The sequence below is a fragment of the Protopterus annectens genome, chromosome 9.part0, assembly GCF_019279795.1.
Source record: "Protopterus annectens isolate FY-2018-M chromosome 9.part0, PAN1.0, whole genome shotgun sequence".
Lineage (NCBI taxonomy): Eukaryota > Metazoa > Chordata > Ceratodontiformes > Protopteridae > Protopterus > Protopterus annectens.
The window spans coordinates 852,014,205-852,036,337 of record NC_056743.1 but is presented as its reverse complement, the minus strand read 5'-3'; the positions used below and the strand labels follow the sequence as shown (position 1 = coordinate 852,036,337).

The 22,133-nt window shown below is 39.1% G+C and overlaps 1 protein-coding gene across 1 annotated transcript in view; it reads right to left on the bottom strand.

Moving 5' to 3' along the window:
* LOC122811599 overlaps window positions 1-21,334 on the bottom strand; it is a 93,525-nt gene extending 72,191 nt beyond the window's left edge. Inside the window, exons 1-2 of the mRNA XM_044083555.1 lie at window positions 21,178-21,334; window positions 1,233-1,420 (exon numbers count right to left, since the gene is read on the bottom strand). Coding sequence (XP_043939490.1) covers window positions 1,233-1,420; window positions 21,178-21,187 — 198 coding nt within the window. The 5' untranslated portion in view covers window positions 21,188-21,334. The remainder of the gene's footprint in view (window positions 1-1,232; window positions 1,421-21,177) is intronic.
* Window positions 21,335-22,133: the final 799 nt, after the last annotated feature.

Here is a 22,133-nt window from a genome sequence, read left to right as displayed (position 1 = left end):
CCAGATGACATTTCTATTTCAGAAAGCTAACACAGTAACAAGATGTATGGCTAAACAGTGTGATAAAATTAAATAGCTGCATAGTTCCAAATGACAAAGCTACAAATGTGGCAATTTTAGTTTCAGAATTCTGAAACCCATTATTATGACCACTCAGCATTCTGAATTTAGAAAATCACCAATAGTGCCTAAGGAACTTCCGTGGTGGTGCACCGGTGGCGTTGTTGCCTCACAGCAAAAGGTTCTCCCATTTGATTCTCAGCTTGGGTTGGGAGTGCCTTCTGTGTGGAGTCTGCATGTCCTCCCCATGGTCGAGTGGGCATTCGAAAGACATGCGTTGAATGGGCGTGCCTTCATTGAAGGTTGGGCGTCGGGCTGGCAACTCGACACCATAAAAACCAACTGCCAATCATTAGCGGACTGGAGTTCCACTGTGGCAACCCCTAACCGGGAAAAGCCGAAAGACAAACAACAACAACTAATAGTGCCTAAGGAAAAATAAATTTTTAGTTTTGCTTGCCAACATATATAGTTAGGCACTGATGGATGCAACTGACATCTTCATTAACCTACTTGCCAAAATGCAAATGGTGTTTTATACAAGGAACCAGCCCCCTCTTTTACTATAACACCAGCCAAAACTATTATGATGAACTTTGAGGTTTTCATAACTCTAAGAAAGAAAAAAATACTAGAACTGTGTCAATTTCAACAAGACAGCACTACTCCCAGCCACATACTAATGCATGTGATAGCTCCCTATTGAAATGTTAGTACTTGCACAAAAAAAAAGATTGAAAATACAGGAGAAAATAGAATACTGAACACTACTCATTTTCTTTATGTTTCTTTTTAGCAAAGGGCAAGCTCACGTTCACTCCTGAATGTGAGGGGCAATCCCCCTATTCCTGAACATGTATATATATTCTCAGAGATCATCATAACTCAAAGAAAAAGAAACAATCCAAGAAATGTCAGTCTCACACTATCTCCACATTCCAGGACTCAGCACTGTAAGTCATAATATTTTGAATAGTTAATGAATGTCACATATTGAGTAATTCCATAATTCCAAATTTCACACTAACATGCATTTATATTTCAGGACTTATAAACATAAGTTTTCCCCAAAAAAACATGCAACTGAAGACTATGTAGCTCTCTGATAAAAAGGTAGTATGTCCATTCATGTCATCCTATCTGCTTACAAATGTTATTTACAATTCTCATACCTGAGAAAAATATCTTGAGCTCTCATGCTCCAGACTGTGACATTCATAGGTAGCATTTCTGAAATCTTCTTGAAGATCTGGAAAATCTCCAGACTCATAGCAAAGCATCTGCATTTCGTAGCCCAATGGAGTGTGCTGATTAAAGGTTAGGCTATTCCGGGAACTCTCCTGCACTGGCAATCTATATTCTGTAAACAGATCAGAATGAGAATCTCTTGCATCAGCTTCATCAAGCTAATTTGGCAATAAAACAATATATGATTCACAGTTAAGCCAGCTATGGATTCCTTGTCAGGAAGAGAGAGATATCTAGCACATACCAAGATCTGAAAAAGAATCAATCATATGTAAAAGTTATAGAAATTAGTAGTGTGTAGCATGGATGGCAAAGGTGGCTTTGTTAGGTAAGTGCTGCTGGTTGTGTTTACAACCTGTTAAACATATTATACAGTCTTACTGTATAGCCCTCATCTGGAAGTCATCATATGCATAAGAGATGGATAGCTGTGACCCTCTTTACTTTGCAGATTTTACTGTTAGTCCCATTTTGTGCATGTTATATGTGAATCATCTTCATGGTTAATAAACATAAGACAGTGTTAATTCATCCCAGATGTGACAGCAATCATTTGTTCCTGCACAATAGCCCTTTTGTTTCTATATAATAATTGTAAATGGTAAATATTACTATCCCGTTTCTAAGGTAAGATGAATCAGGGTGAATATAAAATTTCTGTATCTGGTATAAATAATTCTACACTTAAAGTAAAACTCTTGTATATCTCAACAAAAGGTGTAATTCTACCACCATGAGCCATATTGTGGTCACTTGTCCCAGTTTAGTCATTTGTGGCATTCATAACAGTCTATGCAATGATTCCTTATATTAACCATAACATTCAGTACAGTAAAGGAATTCCATAAATTATATATAGATATAAAACAGTACCATTAGCAAGTAAGAGTATAAGGAATGCATGCCTCACCCAATCTTCATGTTGAAAGAGAAGTTCTGAGGAAAAATCAAGGCTGCAAATACCATGTAATTAAAAGATGTATTGTTCACATTTGACTTCTGTTTCAACATAAATTAGCCACACAATTTCCTTCCAGTATATGGTAAAACACTGCTCCAACAAAATAAAAGAAAACATAAGTTGTAAATTGATTGTTACAGTGTAAATAATAGTATCAGATAGGTTCATAGGTAGGTACTAGGCTATCTGCCCAATGGCATTTATAAGCCTAGCCAGAATGTATTGGCTTTCGCTGCCCCCTTAGATTAGTTCCCTGTGAATCTGTCCAGCAGAGCCACTGAAGTGGTCCCCAGGGTAAACTTCCTGTATCCCATCCACTCGTCAAGGTTTCTCTTGAAGAGTGTTAGTGAGGAGCTCTGCCTAATGTAGATTGGAATCTTATTCCAAAGCATGGGAAGTCTCTGGGATAGGAATCTATCCCTCCAGCACATCCTATTTATTGTTGTGATGAGGTTTAAATCCCTAGAGCGTGTGGCTCGAGGGGATATGGTTTTCTTTAGGTGGAGCATGTCCATCAATTCTTGGTTGGTCATGGCCTTGTATGTCAGGCAGAGATCACCTCTGAGTAGGTGGTATGCAACTGAGTACAGCTGGAGTTTCTTCAATCAAGCTGCATACGGCATCTGTTTGAGGCCAGTGATCCTCTTGGTGAGGTACTTCTATGGTCTTTCCAGCTGTTGCAGGTGTCTTATAAGGTACATCCCAAATGGGGCGTTGTACTCTATGATGGGTCTGATGATTGATGCGTAGAGGGGCACAATGACCTCTTTTGATCTGGATGCAAACCCTTTTGTGATTAGGTGGGCCACATAGAAGGATTTTCTAACCACTTTGGCAATGTGATTATCAAAGGAGAGATTACTATCTACTTGGGTCCACAGATCCCTTATTTCATCTTCCGTATTTAGGGGGCTACCACTTATGTGGTAATTTGTGGGTACTTTGTTTTTTCCAAAGGGGATGACTATGCACTTTTTGGCATTTAGCTTGAGGCCATGGTTTTGACACCAGGTATCTGTCTCAGTGACACCCTTTTGGAGGATGTCTGTGCCAGCTGGAGAGTCAATTATAGGCCCTAGCTTGCAGTAATCTGCAAACTTGGTCAGCCATAGTCCTCCTGTGCTTGCCTGTACTTCTGAGAAGTATATGCCAAACAGGAGGGGTCCTAGGACTAGGCCCTGGGGAACGCCACTTGTAACCGGTTTAGAGTCAGACCTAGCTCCCACAACTCTTACCATGTGGGTTCTGTCCATGAGCCAGTTGGCAACCCATCTCATGATGTAGGGGTTTATGTTCAGGCTGATGAGCTTGTCTATAATACCAGAATGGGGAATGGTGTCGAAGGCCTTTGCGAGGTCTAGGTAGGCTGTGTGGACCACCTTTCCCTCGTCTATAGCCTTGGTAACTGTGTCAAAGAAGTCCATCAGGTTTAGGAGGCATGATATGCCCTTAAAAAAGCCGAACTGGGTAGGATCCAGTGTTCGGGGGATACCAATGTCTCTGTTAATGAGATCCATGATGATGCATTCCATAGCCTTGCAGACCAAGCTAGTCAGGCTTATAGTGTGATAGTTCCCAGGGTCTGTTGTGGCTCCACCTTTGTGGAGTGGAATAATCATTGCTGTGTGCCACTCTATGTGCACATAGCCTGTGGAGAGGCTGAGTCTGAACAGTGTGTTTAGGTGAGGGGTTAGTTCATCTTTGAGCTCATGTAGGACACAGCCTGGGACACCGTCCAGTCCCATTGATGCTGTGTTTTTGGCTTTGGAGAGGGCTGTTTTAACCTGAGTGTCTGTGATTTCAGGGGCACTACATTCTTCTGGTATAGTTATGGGCCCTTTTGGGGGTGAGAGGGGGTGACGTTTGCAGTGAACCTGTCTGCCAGGATGTTAATGATATCGGTCGGTTCAGTGTATTTTGTGCCATTCTGCACTAACTCTGAGCAGATCTGGGAATTGCCACTAAGATTCTTGACATAGCTAAAGAATGCCTTGTGGTTATCTTTAGAGTCCTTGGCAATTTTTCTTTCGAAGCTAGCCTTGGATGATTTTATGAGGGATCGTAGTTTCTTGCTGATACTGATCATGGATGTCTTCCCCTCTTGGGATTTTATTCTTTTCTGTACTAGTTTCCTCCTTCTATTGTATAGCTTGTTCATGGCAGGGGTCCACCAGACTGGTTTCCTTTTCTTGGAGGAGCAAGTCTTGGCTTTGCTTGGGATAGCATGATCCATGCATTCTTGTAGGTGCCAGTAGAGTGCATTAGTAAAGGATTTTGCAGCTTGGGTGGCATTATCCTTTAGCATGGGGGATTTGTAACTTTCCACCTCGGTCTTAAGTAACGTGAAGTTTGCTTTTGAAAAGTTTTTCACAGTGGTTTCTTTGACCAGGGGTGGGGGCAGAATGTGAATATCCAGAGTGATTAGTTTATGGTCAGATCTAACCAGCGAGGGGCTGATATCCAGTGTGGAACACCGGTCACCCATGTTGGTGATGACCAGGTCCAATATGTTGTCACCTCTGGTGGGGGTATTGACCAGTTGATCCAGGGTGTTTGAGTTTATAAATTCTAGGAAATGTTGGTCAAGGGAGTTAGTACTTGAGTAGTTCTCCCAGTTAATGTTTGGGTAATTGAAATCACCCAATATTAGGGTGTTTGGTGGACCTTTATGTTTCCCAGTGTTTCCAGAAATGCAGAATGGGGGTCCTGGGACATGGTGGGTGATCTGTAGCAAGCTACAATTTGAATTGCAGTTCTTCCCATTGTTAGTTGCACGTGGATAATCTCTGAAGCATTGTGCTGTGCCATTAACCTGGAGGTATGGGTATCCTTGATGAATATGGATACGCCCCCGCCTTTTGTATTTCGGTCCAAGTTTTGTGGCCGAAATGTATGGTATGAGTTGTAGCCTGGTAATGCTGGGGTGCTCTCTGGAGCCTTAAACCAGGTTTCTGTTACTGTACATATATCAATTTTCTCCATACTGAGGAGTGCCTCGAGTGTATGCATTTTGAGGTTTAGACTTCTGGCATTGAGTAGCATTACCCTCAGTTTTTTGTTACTTGTGCTATTTATGGCAGTGGGTTTGTCTTTGAGCCTTGCATAAAAAAGGCGCTATGGGGGTGGGAAGAGCCTTGGCCACTATTCAAAAGCCTAAGGGTGACAGGTGCAAGCTGTCTCTAGCGAAGCAGCATGGCTTGTCGAGTATGTCTTCCCAGGCTGACAGAAACTGGATCCCCTTTGAATGACACCAGAAGCTTAGCCAATTGTTGAAATTGATAATCATGAATGCCATCACCTAGGCGGTAATAAAACAGAACTCTAGTCATGAATGTGTAGGGGCATTCTGAATTTTTTTGTAATGCCTGGTAACAGTAAAGGGCAGCAATGAGCAACACGTCAACTACACTTAATGCAATAAGAATACTAAAAGAGAATCTTAAAAAAAAAAAACAAAAAAAAAAAAAACAGCAAAAATCATACCCAAGACATGAACAGGATCTAGAATGAGGTAGGGCTTTTTGGAATACAACTTAATAAATATCTGTTTTCATTTGTAAACTGAATTTCTCTCTTTTCAGATTCAGAGAACATTATAGCCCCATTTAAAAATCAATTTGTTCATGTTTGTCTCTTCCCCATAAGATCAACTCAGTTGCACAGTCTGCATTTACCATTAAGACCATATTTACAATTTTTGGTTTCAGTTCAGACTGTCTGTGTGTTTTGTGTGTGTGTGTATAATATATAATATATATATATATATATATATATATATATATATATATATATATTTTATAGGAGAAGAAGGTGGCTGCAAAGTCATATGCGTCACTATGTAGGCTGTTAGCTTCTTTGATGTGCACTGCCCTGCAGTTGATCTCTACCTTGTTATAAGACAGTGACTATAACCTCTCATTACTTCATTACTAACCCCTCAGGATCCTTCAGCCATCCTTCTTCATTCATTGCAATGTCCTCTCCCCCACTGTTCTGAACAGCAGTAGCCATCAAATACAATGTTACTGAAGCAGCTATTTCGAAAACCTCCTATTGATGTTTATTTCCCATTTTCTTTGCTGCTTTCTGTACAGCAAACAAAAGTCACATAAATAATTATTATTCTACTTAAGTTATGCTCTTTCAATGTCCATTCTATTCAGGCAGGATTGAAAGAGAAAAAATAAGATTTTCCATTTTTTTTTACTGATATGTCACTATTAAAGCCCTTCACATCTTTTTTCTATGCAGTGCCCAGATCCATATTCCCCTTCCTGAATCTTTTAGGCTTGGACCTTTCTTATATATATATATATATATATATATATATATATATATATGCCTTTATAAGGAAATAAGTACTGCTTTACCCCTTACCCAAATACGTACTGGTGCTTACATTCATGTCTGCTTGGCGTTCTATTTCAGCTCTATAACTTATCCTTGTTACTATGGACATTTGGTATGTCTGTAATGAATTTCTGTTCACTCAGATGTTTATTGAGCTCTGTTTTATGTTCTTGTGTATTCCTTTGTTCCCATAAGAATTGTTAGCCATAGGGACTGATCCATCAGACACAAGGCAACCATACTGCTCAACCTCTTAGGAGAAGAAATCTGGACAAAGCCTAAAATAATGGGGGACGAAGGCCCCAAAATAGGGGCATTTTTTTAAAATATTGTTCTTATAAATTTAGAAAGTTACTAGAAAACAGGGTTTGTTAACATGCGTTTTCTGGAGGGTATGAAGTCTGAAACTCAAATGTATGTCATTAGTTAGTGACTTCAATCCAGAATGATTTCCCAGAAAACCAGAAATTGTATAAGGAACAGACCAAAACATGAGGCAAAAATCTGGACAGTTGAGGGGTATGACTTAGGCAACTTATAACCAATTACTTCTTAAATAGAAAAGCAAATTGTTTTAAAGTGATAGGTGTCAGGAAAGGAGATACTGCCAGCCCAGCTGTCTGGAATTTTGTAAATAATTGCATGTCATTTGTGACTATCAACATGATTCATATGCTTGTGTTACGAATGTATTAGAACTGTATGTCATATATGATGGTCTGTACAGACAAATGTGCTGATGAGGTATTCTACGAAGTGCTGTTTAGGGTTGTGGCCACAGTATACTCTACTGAATTGGAGCAGAAATGTATCTTCATTGTTATAACTGTTTAGCTGTATATATTTTAACAATGGAAGCTGGAACACCAGACAACTTAAAAAACAGCTGAAATTAAATTACTTTATGACACAGAATGTCTATACTAGGGCTCTCTGAGTTGTCTTAAAAGAGAAGTAATTACTAGGATTGAGATGTGGGTGTGTTTTATTGTTTTATGACTTCCAATAGCTGCACAGCTCTAAGCAAAAACCTTTGTCTATGTATTATCACAGGTAGATGCTAAATGCTACCAGCTGCATCAATGGGGGTTTTACCTACAATAAAGTCAGATAACAAGAAATGGTATTATTCTGCAAACTATCCCTGCAGTAATATCTGAGATATTAATTTAAGAACTCTCTAAGAGAGACTGAGTAGTCTGTATTTTGTCTTTGAACTGACAAGAAGATCCATAAACCATGCATCTACCTTGCTTTCTCTGAATTAAATTAGGGTACAGCAATTTCTCTTAGATAAAGTCGGGAATATAGCAAAGCTTAATTTAGATGTTTTTCTTTATTTATTTGAGACTGTCCTGCAATGTATTTTGTTTTAAATATTTCCTGTGATTTTGGACTCTGATGTTACCGTGATTGCTTACTGAGTATTTTCTTGTTCTTTTATTTATTATTAAATATATTTAAACCTTTCATTGTGGCTATTTGTGAGACATACTTAAGTTCTGAAAGTATTTGCATATTTATTTGGTGACACTGTGGGCCACTCCTAATAGCCTTGCTCTTGGTCAAACTACCATTTGTATTAACAGTAACATTAAACAGTAAGATTAAACACTCTTTGTTAAGGGCATTAAAGCAGCTGATAAGGAGTGACTGGTGGCAGAGGAAACTACCTTATAGTCTGGGCAGAAGGGGGCTTAGCTAGTAAACCTGTGGCAGCCTTTTCCCAGGTGTGTGTGTGTGTGTGTGTGTGTGTGTGTGTGTGTAACTCAAATCTCAGAGTGTGTGTGTCAGCTACTTGGGCAAGGACACTAAGCACTGGATGGAAAGACAGGGTGCTGGAGGTCTTGGCTTGGTCACTCAGCTGAGATTGCAACTCTATAGCTATGCCAGTGGGGAGTCTTAATGGGGATCTGGAGAAAGAGGGAGAAACCAGCCCCGGACTGACTGTGGTCTGTGCATGCTATTAAAGGAAATTACACTTAATGCAGAGAGCTGCATCTGGAATTACTGTGTGTGTATTTGTCATCCTCCCAATGTATGTCTCCACTGGTGCTAATGGTGAGGCTTGAGGCTCCTTGATTACTGTTGCCAGTGGTAGGGTGTCACAATAGTAACTATAATTTTCTTATAGCCATTTGTACTGCTCACTCAAAATAAAACATAAAACCCGACAAGTCACTGTTCTAATGCCAGCTACAAAGTCTGCCACCAGTCATCTGTCCTCTTCCTTTTTCCTTGTCAAGTCTTGCAGTATTTCAAATCTCTCTTTGTATCTCTGTCTAGCTCTGAAAAGGGGGAAGACAGCAGTGCCATTTCTTCGCTAGTTCATTGGAACATTCCATTCATTGCTCAATGTTTCTATATTTAGTGCACCACTACTCTGATTCCCGTGATCTCATACATGAACACCTTCAGCCTGTGTACACTTCTCCCATAGTTCTTTCAGTGCTTCTTCTAGTGATGAAAAGGCAAGGACACCTATGCTTAACGAAATATTTAGTTATGCTGACTTTAATAGCCTGAATCTCACACCACAAATTTGACATCCCTTAATCGCTGTCTAGAACTGTTCTTTTCTCCTCCTTGTTTGTAACAATAAACCCTGCTCTACAAGCAGCCTGTGTTTCCCATAGGTCAGCCTTTTCCTGGTTTCCAGATCACTGTTAAGACATTTTTGTTCTGCTTATAGGTCTCAAGGTGAATTATAATTGATTAGAGAAATCGGTTTCTATCCACAAATGGTGATCAGAGTGCTCTGTCCATCCATCCACAACCCTCTTTCCTATTTTTGTACATGAGGTTGGGGTACCACTTCAAAAGTGACAATTATCTAGAGCCATGGTTTACACCACCAGGTGGTTAGCCCTGCTGCTGTAGTTCTTCCACACCACATACTCACACACACACTTGCAACTATGGTCAATTTAAAGTGCCCAGCCCACCTACTGCTTGTCATTGGAATGTGTGTGTGTGTGTGTGTGTGTGTGTGTGGGTGGGGGGGGACCAGAGCACCCGGAGGAAACCACGAGAACACAGAGAAGATATGCAGAAGCACCCCAGCCTCAAATTGAGCTGCTGAACCTCTTGCTGTGAGGTGGCAATGCTATCCACTATGCCACTGTGTCAGGGTACTCTATGTGCTCTCTGTCAATTTATATTTCTTCCTCAGGTATACCAACCCATAATGATAACTTACTTTTTACAGAACTCTTGCAATCCCCAACTTCAGCCTCTTCTGGAATTCCATTCACCTGGGCATTCTTTCACCTTGCTATGTATTCAAAATTCATTAACAGGACTTCTACATAATCTAGTCTGGCTTCTGCAGTGCTCATCTATTACTTCAGTTCAATATTTTCACCCATCACCGCTTACAGAGCATCAGCATGATTAGTTAACATTTCCTCCACATCTGTGAAATTTCATTACATACATTTGTGAATGTGTTCTATTTTGGTGTTCATTTTTTGCAGTTCATTGATGATACTGTTCAAGTATATTGTATGTGCATACTCACCAGGTGATTTTCACACAGATGTGGGTGTGCCATGGGTGTTTACCCTCTTCTTCAATGTAGTGCGATCTCAGAGTTAGTATATTTAATGTTCAGGGGTTGTGGGGGGTGCAGACCCCCCATGCAGGGGGGCACAGCCCCTCTGCAAAAAATGTAAAAAAAAAATACATTGAGGTCCCGGACTGTTGGGTGGTGGGTGTGATCTAGGCGGCCCTTGCTACTGCTCACCCGGTGGGATACGCATGTAAAGCATAACTGCCCTTTCATTCTCATCTATTCCCTTCTCTATTTGCACGTTCTTTAGACGCAGCCATATCTCTGAGGCTTAGCTCAGTGTCCTTAAACATGAACCACGTTTGCTGATGATGATGATGATCTTGTTGCTGCTCTTTCTTTTTTTTTTTTTTTTCTCAAATGTATTGCAGCACTATCTTCAAATTCGGCATAACTCAAATGTGCTAAGATTAAGACATCCTTTACAACTTTTGATTTTTTTAGTTGATGCATTAATACCCTGGAAAGCAGAAAATAAGTTGCTGCAAAAAAGCAGAATATATTGATGGGGTTCTCAAACTTCAATTAAGAAACAATTATAAAGAATGCTGCAAACAATGAGTTAGTTATATTTCTGATTCACTTACGTGAACATAAAGAATGTGATAGTCTCAGAACACTGCGTAACCAATTTAATCCGTTATTTTATTGATAGTCTCAGAACACTACGTAACCAATTTAATCCATTATTTTATTGATAGTCTCAGAACACTGCGTAACCAATTTAATCCATTATTTTATAGAAAGAAATATTTTGTTTCAGACATAGCTGATGGCAAGGTCCATTTAGATTTTTTTTTTTTTTTGTTTTTTTATGTGAAGGAATTAGAGTTATATTAGCCAGTGTGTACTGAAATACTTAGACCTTGTGATGAAGTGTCTTTTCTTTCCTAATGTTTTATCTATCCCACACAGTAGCTGTCTCTATTGATCCTGCTAGCTACATTCCATAATCTTGCATTCTCCATACAATACCTAACAGCGTTAGAAATTTTATACTGTTGCCAGTTTGACACAGCACATATATTTATATATACGCTGAGGGTATTAGATTTTGATGTGGTTAGTGCCTCAATTTTCATCAACAGAATCCTCAAACATTAAAAAAGCTAAAATGGATTTTTATAAGCAGTACAATATGGGAAACTAACATTGTTGTTTTCAGTTTTGTGCATGTATTGCTCCACCAATCCAACAGAATTTTTTTTTTTGTATTTTGAACCGTGTTTCTTCAGACTTTTCTACATAAAATGCAGTCTACATAAATGTCATGCCATCAGCCTAAAGTTTTCAATATTGACATGACCTGAGACTGCAATGTTACAAAACAGCTTTAATTTGACACAAAATGGCAGCATACTGCAAACATGGTTACCGACACTGCTTCCTCTTCTTAAACTGGCTGAAAGGCTATATGCATTACAGATCTACTGCTGTCTTAAAATGCAAACAGCACATACACACATGCATAGATATATATAATAAGTACACAATATGTATATTTTTATTTATTTATTTTTGACATTTCTTTACTAGGAAAGTCCGATTGGGTCAAAAATAACCCATTTTCAGTGGAGGCCCAGGGAGAAAAGCTCCAACTAACAGATGTTATGTACATACATATTGTTACATTTTAGATTTGTACAGTTAATAGATAGTTTATGCTCATATGCATACCTCTCAACTGTACAGATTTTCGCAGAATGTCCAGATTTTTGCCTTAAATTTCTGGTCTGTTTTTCATAAAACTGTGGTTTTCTGGCAAATTAGTGGCAAGTCATTAAAGACTGAAGTTAGAAAATAATGACTGGCATTTGAGTTTCAGACTTCATACCCTTCAGAAAAACAATGTTAATGCAAAACCTCTTATTCTATCAACTTTCTAAGCTTGTTAGAGCAATATTTAAGAATTGTCCCTATTTTTGGGCCTTTGTCCCACTTTTATTAATACTTTTTCTATTGTGTTTATGAAGAAAAGTATGTTACATTCTTTCATAGCATGTAACATTATTCTTCAGCTCTTTTTAGTAATTTGACACAGTGATACGATGACAAGGAGCCACTACATTATAATAAAAGTGAGAGAAAGCATTGTGGGGAGGTGAGGGAAGTGTGCAGGAATGAGATTAGCAAAATATGTCTGTTATATTGACAAAGGGGTTATGGGAAATGTGTTAGTCAGGGGATAGAAATGTAGAGAAAAAGTTGGCTTGCAGAAGATCAGACAGGCAGGAAGTCAAGTTAGCACGGAGCTGAGCATGTGCACAGCCATGTATTATTTAGATTTTGTTTTAGCGAGCATTTCAAGGATTCTAGATTAGTGACGGCTCTTATGAAAAAGGCAGAGTGAGTTCCAAACCCTAGCAACTGAGTAATAATATAAACTTTGTCCTGGTACTATTGGGGGATGTAAAATTTAACTATGTGACCCAGGGCTAGGCATGCTAATGGTTTATAAAGAATGTTGTGTAAGGTTAAGAGTTGGGTGTAATGGAGTTGATTAGGGAGTTCAGGTCATTGTAACATATGTAAGGTTCTGCAATGATATGTGTGTGTGTATCTATATATATTTTTTTTGTTTTTGTTTTTTATTTCTCTCTCTCTCTCTCTCTCTCTCTCTCTGACTGACACACACACACACACTAGAAACATGCTATCACCACAGTCATAATATATTAAGTATATTTTTAAGCTTATTGTTCTTAATGCATATTATCTTTACTCTGTCTTGTACTTTATTGCTTAGAAGCATTTCACAGATTTGAAAAAAACAACTACAGTATTTGTTATGGGAGTTTGCTTGTGAATACATATGTACAAATCATACCATCTGTCTAGCAGGTGTGTCCAGAAGTGTATGGAATACAACACATCAGGAAAACTAGGTACAAAAACCCCAGATGTTTTTCATTCCACCTTTGGGAAAAGAGCTTTCTCTAAGGCCATGTGTAGAACTACCTCAAGGTAGCAAGCAAAGGCGACTTGTACTACATATCGGAAAAAATTAGCATATGCATCCAGTGGTGTGCTGTATTGCAACTAACACAGCAACACTTGCTTTGTCTTTTAACAATCAGCTGTGCAGAAGGGAGGGTAAATAAAGATTCACATCCAATTCAACTGATTCTGTACATCTGAGCAGCACCCACAGGCTAAAATCAAAAAGCAGTACAGAGTATCTGAAGTTCTTTTAACAGAATAGGACAGTGCTGAACTAACCTGCAGTGCTGGAAATTCAGATGAATTTTATAAGGTCAAGAATACACAGCTTTAACTGCCAAGATCTTGGACTCTTATCAAAACATTTCAGAACAGACTGGGAGTGATTCCATCATAAACAGGAAAGTCACACCCGGCCTCTGTGCTCCTCAGCTCCTTCCCAGAAACGGTTCAGCATTTAAGGGGACATTAAGGAAGACAGAGATAAAAGGCCTAGGAGCCGCACACAGCTAGACAACATAACTTATCTGTTCTGCAGAAATGCAAAAATGAAATTCTTATATAAAGATATTCCATTTATGTAGGGTTACCACCTGTCCCACTTTGCGAGAGACAGTCCCTCTTTGGGCAGTTGTGTCCTGACAAAAAATTGTAAAAATGGCAAATGTCCTGAGATTTTAGGACAAAATTATTTCCTATATTTTATGTAATAGTTGCATAAAACAGTTATTCTGTATCTAAAATACCTAAATGTTATAAGAAACAGAATAAGCAACTAAAATGCTACAAGAATAAGCTTTTATTTAGGCAAAAAAGTTAAGTTCTATCCTTTGTACTGACTGTGGGTATGTGTCAGCCTGTAAAATCTGATGTTTGTACCAGAAATGTCCCACTTTGGCCATTTGAAAAGGTGGCAACCCTACATTTATGAAGCAGTTAGTATGATCATAAGCATGGGCCTGCACCAAAATTCTTTTACAGTAAGGAGTAACTAAAATAATGCCTTGGCCAAGAAAAAATTAACACAGAAGGTGCTGTCAGACAGTTCAGTGTTAATTTCTCCAAAACACACACAAACTAAAAAAAGAACTGGTGATTGCTTGTAGGAGTTTAGAAATGAAACTATATCTAAGCAGAGTTTGTGAAATAAAGTTAAACAGAAAAATGGGAATACAAGATGTTCAAGTCTTTAGCAAAGAATCTGGATCAGTTCAGTAGCACAGCGTCCATATAACTGCAAATAACTCTCATTCTGGGAATGAGCAGACAGACTCCCTCTTAGTGAAAGACTGGAAGCTGCTACCCATGCCAACAGACAGGACTTGGTACTTGTGTTATACAGCTCATAGTGTCATAGGTGTGTACTACCCAGGTTTGCATCCCTGCCCCCACCATAAGATTACATGAACTTTGTGCCAAGCAAGCTGCTTACCTCTCTGTCAACGTGTACCATCTGGCACTGCAACAAGATTTGCTATTATAAGTTAACACACAAGAAAGCACATCAGTTTTCCATATTTTTCTGTAAAGTCCAAGAATTTGAGTCACTCTGACTCAGAGGCATTTCCTTTAAACACCCGGAGGGCACTGGACACTAGGGGAGTGCACCGCTTTCGCATTCCGGTGCCAAGTGTTCAATGTACAAAAAAAAAAAAATTACCTCAGGAGGAGTGGAATACTTTCTTGTTCCCTGGAGGGCACTGGACACTAGGGGAATTACTGGGCACTCACTCACACTCCGACTCTCAAGTGTGCCGCTTTCGTGTTTTGGTGCCAAGTGTCCAGTGTACAAAAAAGAAAAAAAAATTACCTCAGGAGGAGTGGACTTTTTTCTTGTTCCCTGGAGAGCACTGGACACTAGGGGAAATACTGGGCACTCACTCACACTCCGACTCGCAAGTGCGCCACTTTCGCATTTTGGCGCCAAGTGTTCAGTGTACAAAAAAAAAATTGACCTTAGGAGCGATCTTCTTTCTTGTTCCCCATCTTTGATCAACCTACCTACCTTCTTGTTGTTATACAAAAACTAAGTGCACAATACCACCAGCCCAGTGCAGTCCTTCCACCACATGATGAATCTTTGGTTTGTTCAGGTCAATAGGATACTTTTACAGTCATCCAATTAACTCTATGCAACTATGGTTGGAAACAGAGAGATGCAGTTTAAGGAGGAATTTGAGGCTCGTCAATTATGAATAATCATGTCATGTGACTGCCGACTGCCACCTGCACTACCATCTCTTCTGAAGTTCCAAATGATGCAGGCTGGCTTTACAGAAAAAAAAAAAAAAAGGTAAGTGGAAATGAAATCATCACAGATAGCTTTATGAAAATCCAGGGGGTGCAAGTACACCCACTTGCACCTGCCTGCGGGTGCCCTTGGTCTAAGGCCATTGAAAGAGAGCATTCATTTGTGGATGCACCAGCAGTATATGAGGGAAAAGGTGAAAGCCATCATATTGTTGTACAGGCTGAATCAAGAGAAGACCCCATGTTACTGGGTCTCACATTCAGGGAAATGTGTAACCCCAGGACAAATATTACATTAGAGAGGCATTTGTTTTACACGAGATCAAAAACCTGGGGAAACTTTTGCAGCTTATATAACTGATCTGAGAAATAAAGCTAATATGTGTCGGTTTGGTAACTTAAAAGATGAGTTGATTAAGAACAGGCTTGTGTGTGGTATTAAAAGTGCTGCAGTGAGAAAGATTTTGCTTTGTGACCATGATTTAACGCTAAGCAAAACTATTGAGATTTGTCAAATCCTTGAAGTTACAGAAAGGTACACAAGTATGCCTGCAAGTGATACAATCATGGTTTCAGCAGGCTCCAGAGCAAATGTAGACAGCATGCAACACGTGACTAGCGGAAGCAGGCCTAAGCACATGGCAGCTGCCACCCCTACAGGTTTACATGGGAAACCCTGTAGTTTTCCAGCAAGTTCTAAGAAAAGGATGTGCACAGTACAGTACAAGGGTGAGTCTGCAAAACACAAATCCAGCTTTATTGTTAACTGTCACAATTGTGGTGCAGTCATGAGTCTAAAAGAGAAAAATGCTTAGCATTTGATCAGCAATGCCACAAGTGTAAAAAAATGCAACCATTTTCAAAAGTTTTGCAAATCAAGTAAACCTCCCACAGTTATAAAGAAAGGTAATTCAAAAAAGCAAGTTGATCATATAGAGAGCTGCAATTCTACTTTCTATATAGATGATGCATCAGTAATTGGTGAAAAGGTTGATAAAGTTAATTTGTTGGCTGTCCAGATCAATGGTAAATCCACTGAGCTTAAAGTAGACACTGGTTCAAAGTCTAATGTTATGTCAGCAGACACATTTGCTAAGGTGAGAATTGGTGAATAACTCAATGTGGCTAGTTGTGCAAAACTTGTTGCTTATGGAGGTAAAGAAATTCAAACAGAAGGCATAGTAGTGCTTTCATGTTATTTGGCTAGGAACTGTTACAGCTTGTTATTCCATGTAGTCCAAAGACCTGTGCAGTCGTTAATGGGTTTCAGAGACTGAGAATGAATTTGCTTTCTTTTACCAAAGAAGTTCATCATATAAGCACATATCCTAGTTCCAATTTTACTGAAGCTATTTTCTCAGAGTATGCTGATGTTTTCGATGACAAGTTGGGCAAACTTCCAGTTATGTATTCTATGAAGTTAGACCAAGAAGTCAGTCCAGTAGTCAGACCAGCAAGAAAAGTTCCAATAGCTATACAGGATAAAGTCAAGGCTCAGCTGGATAAAACTGTGCAGCAAGGTGTAATTTGTCCAGTTACAGAACCAACTGAATGGGTGTTGTCTATGGTAGCAGCCCACAAAAAAGGGTCAGACAGAATCAGATTATATACTGACTCAAGAGATTTGAACAAACCATTAAAGAGACTGCATCATCCAATGCATGCAGTCAAGGAAGTCGCAGCACTAATACCAAATGCCACTGTTTTCTTCTGTCTTAGATGCAAAAAGTTCATTTTGGCAAGTGATGCTTGATCGCAAATCCTCATTACTGACTACTTTCACCCATTTGGCAGATATAGATTCCTCAGGATGTCATTTGGAATAAATTCTGCAAGTGGAGTCTTCCAGTGTGCAATGGAGCAAATTTTTTCAGGTTATCCTTGTGCCATAATAGTAGATGGTTTATTAGTTGGAGGCAGTGGTGAAGCAGAGCATGACAGAAACCTTTAGAAAGTTCTAGACAGAGCATGTGACGTGAACTTAAAACTCAATCCTCTTAAGTGCAAATTCAGACTACCAGAAGTTACATATGTAGGTCATTTATATACTAGCACTGGTTTGAGACCAGACCCATCCAAGCAAGCAGCCATTCTTGAGATGCCAGCACTGGATAATGTTCAGACTCTACAATGTTTTCTTGGCATGATCAACTATTTAGGCAAGTTTATACCAGACTTCAGTGAGTTGACAGCACCTTTGAGAGAGCTGATGCACAAAAATGTTACATGGTCTTGGTTGGAACAGCACCAGAAGGCTTTTGAAGACCTTAAGCATAAAATTGCCACACCCATCTACATTAAGATACTATGATGTCAATAAGTCAGTATCTCTTTCCTGTGATGCTTCAAAATTTGGTCTTGGTGTAGTTATTCTTCAAGAAGGCAGACCAGTAGCCTGTGCATCTAGAACTCTTACCCAAACTGAAATGCAATATGCTCACATTGAGAAAGAACTGTTGGCAATGGTATTTGCATGTTCAAAGTTTCATGATTATATCTATGGTCGAGCAATTCAGATTAAAACAGACCACCAACTTCTAGTTACTATTCTGAAGAAGCCTATGCATTCAGCTCCTGTGAGAGTACAAAGAATGATGGTCAAATTGCAAAAGTACAACTTCAAAATAGTCTGTACAAAAAGCAAACTTCTTTATCTGGCTGATACCTTATCCAGATCGCCCAGAAATACAATGGAACAGCTTCATGCAGAAAATTTTGACTTTGACGTCATGGAAGTGCATAATTTTTCTACCACGACACTTGATGAGCTGAGAGATCATACAAAGACTGATACAATTTTGCAAAAGCTCAGCCACTGCATTAATGTTGGATGGCCATCAAAGCAATCTAGTATACCACCTGAAGTGCAAACTTATTTTCCTTACAGAGATGAGATATTGATGGAAGATAGAATTATTTCCAAAGGTCCTAAAATTGTTGTTCCTGCTTCCTTACAACATGAATATATCTAGATTTTGCATCGTGGTCACCCAGGTTCTGAATCTACCAAAAGAAGGGCGAGAGAACTAGTAATATGAAGTTGTTCTATCTTGTTGTTCATTCTTACTGATGGGTTCAGAGTGAAGGCCAACAACAATGCTCGAGGTCTCCAACCAGCTCGAGGCCAACTCCCTATCCCACGATGCTCCCTGTGTTACCCCAGATCTTGTTTGCCGCTGCAACAGATCAGAAGATCCTTCACAGCTCTGGCCAGTGAAAGTTTTTTTATTTTATTTTCTAGAATTTGTATAGCTCTTAGGGGGTGGCCATGGTGGTGCAGCGGTTAGCGTTGCTGCCTCACAGCAAGAGGTTCTCCAGATCCTCGGCTGGGGTGCCTTCTGTGCAGAGTCTGCATGTCCTCCCTGAGGTCACGTGGGTTTCCTCCAGGTGCTCCGGTTTCCTCCCACATCCCAAAGACATGCTGTAGGTGGATTGGACACTCTAAATTGGCCCTAGGTGTGAGTGTGTGCGTGTATGTGCCTTCTGTGGAAGGTTGGACGCCGGGCTGGCAACTCAACACCATAAAACTCCACTGCCAATCATGAATGGACAGGTGATCCGTTGTGGCAACCCCTAACCGGGAAAATCCAAAAGAAGAAGAACTACAGTAGTGAAATGGATTGTCATGAGCTGTAAAACTTTGCTTTAGTCCACAGGCAAATTTTCTGCTGATCTGGGGACACAGCAGTGCTAATTTCTTACTAGACTAGACTTGTTTCCAATCTGTTTTATCATGTCAGTAAAGACTAATCACAACAATGATGAAAATATGTACATAAGAACACATGCAGAATTCATTACAATGTAGAAAATTATATGAACAGTAATGTACCTGTCCAGGATTACTCAAATGTGATGGCTCCCTAGTTTAAATTGCAAAATTCAAGTTTTAATTTAGGATGACCTTGTGGTTAACATTTGGTGGTGGTAGAACTACCACAAAAAACAGTTTTCAAAAGGCATTACTTTAGAGTTGCTGGGGGCTCCATGTACATGATTCCACCAAATGACTGAAGCAAGTTTCGATAATAATAGATCTTTCAAAGTACTAGGGCAGGTTGCAAGTAACTCATTTGTTATTTTGTGCATATGTATACAGTCTTAAATTTTGGTAGTAATCATTTAAATAGCATTTTTGTTTTATATATCTAATTCTAGATAAGACAGAATAATGTTCTGGTCATTGACACAACCTATAATCAAGTCACAGCCGTTTAAAACTGGTGCTTAGACTACATTATTCAGATAAATAAGTATCAATAAGTAATAGTATTTCCAACTTGTTTCTTGAAATCTGCATCCTTAAAATGTTGGTCTATTCCTCATAAAATTTGTGATTTTCTAGCAAATCACTGAGATGATCTGAGGAGTGAAATCACTGAATAATGATGTACATTTGAGTTTCAGACTTCATACCCTTTAGAAAATGCATTTCAATACAAACCTTATATTCTAGCAACTGTTTAAGTTTATAAGAGCAATATTTAAAATCTGACCCTAATTTTGGGCCTTTGTTCCCCATTATGTCAGGCTTTGTCCAGATTTCTTGGTTTAAAAAGTTGAGAGGCATGATCTGCATATATGTCAGTAAGGCAGGTGAGAAGCACACAGAAACAATCATGAGTAGCTTCATTCTTATTTTTATTTCTTACTGGGACTAAACAGGCAACTATCAGTTCAACACTTCTGTCTGAAGCCTGGTACATCCAAGTGTTTGAAACTTAATATACTCTCTGCCCCATATGAGAAGTATGTTAAGGGGAAAAGAAGTGTCCTGCAATGAAATCCCCCTGTTCAGCCTCATAGCTGCATTAGAATAATTCTGTCTGCAGTGAATTTCCCCTGCACTGTGCCTCATGTCTTCTTTAGAATCCTTCAACACTGCCAGTTTTTGTGTTCTTATTTCACTGGCTCTTAATTGCATTTTAAAATACATTTTTAATATTTTCACACATTTTCATCCAGTGGAGCTGCTTAGAATCCGAACCCTCCAATCCAGTTGTTCTAATACAGCTGATTACTGATACAGGGAACCCCTATCAGATGACAGAGTTTTCAGAAACTCGAAATGCATGTGGTTGGGACTGTATGCTCAAGTTTTTGAAAACTCAAAGGTTCTGAATGGAGATCTCAGTACAGTGAGGGTCAGGAAATTTTCCCTTTTCCTCACTGTAGTGCGATCTCAGAGATGGTATATATAACTTGCAGGGAAAGTACGGATGCAGAAGGGGGCTTGCCCCCCTGCAAAAACATAAAAAAGTTAGATTTTTTTTTTTGAAGTTTGAGTTTTCATAAACTCGATTATATGATCCTAACCATATGAATTTTGAGTTTCTGAAAACTCGATTATCTGATAGGGATCTGATTACAGTACCGTCTCAGTCATCTCATGAATTTCCATGTAAACTTGCACAGACCTTTCACATAGCCACATTCTACTGACTTTATAGCTTTTTCTCCATTTTTCAAGGAAGTTAGTGAGCAAAAACAGTGAATTACAATACTTAAGTCAAAAACTGAACTGCTTATACTGTTGCATATTGTCTTAAACTGCAAATAGCACAATTATCAACAAAATAAACAAGCAGTTTTCAACGAACTGTTTCACATGACTTATTAACAGCTTATGGACTACTGTGTTTCAAGTTGCTTACTAATAACTTAGACGTTCAAATTCCAACTACTTTATATTCTGAAGTGCATAATGAAAGCAAATTATTCTCTCATTGTGTCAGGATACACAATACTATCACTACCTCTCAAGTGGACTAGAGTAAATAAATGTACTATTTCTTACCTTCTGCCATGGTTGCCAACTGCTAATTAAAGTCTCATAAAGCAGGCAAACTTTAAAGACAAAGACAGCTTCTATTTCACGTTTAAAAAAATACAAATGAAGGGTGGATCCTCAAATCTGCTTTCGTTACTTCTGAAAAGTGCAAAAACAGCTGCACTTCCTAAATAAAAAGACCACAGACTAATTTCGAAACAGAAAGTATAATGTGTGTTTACTTGGAATTTGGCATGCTAATTACTGAAAACTGTCTTTCATCTTTTAAGTTTCTTTTGCTATATACTGAGGACTGTTTTATATTGCACACTACGGTTTATGTTCTCTTTATGTTCATTATACAGGAAGTGCATTTTCAGTAGGTCACCCTTTAAATCATATTTAAGGGATTTATTTTACAAGAAGATATAAGGATATACAATACCCTGATGCAAAGGGCCACATTCTAAAAGACTCAAGGTAGTACTGGGGAGAACCCCACCACCAGCCTGCAGGACTACCCCAAGCCTAAATCCAGCTTTTATCCTAGTATGACATCATAATGGGGGTAGGGTGCTCCTTGCTTGATCTACCAGATGCTATGACACCACCAGAAGTGATCTGACTACCCACTACACTAGGAAAAGGTAATGAGATTCTGAAACATTGTATGCATATGAATCTTGTTACCTATTCCTGGTGTAAGCAGAACACTGCTGAACCTACTATACATTCTGAGGGATTCCTTGAAGTTGGGCATCCCCGCAGCATCTTCAGTATTTCAGCTACAGCACTATCTTGCCTACGTGCATTCCAGCTAAATCTATCATGCATGCATTGTTATGGCTTAACCTAAAGTGATGGCATGCTGTGAGCCTCTGCTACAGAAAAATAGGCCAAGTTTTGAGAAAAGCTGCCTTCCCCTGTGTGGGAAGGAGACGACTGTTAAAAAAACAAACACTGTAATACATGTATGTACTTCT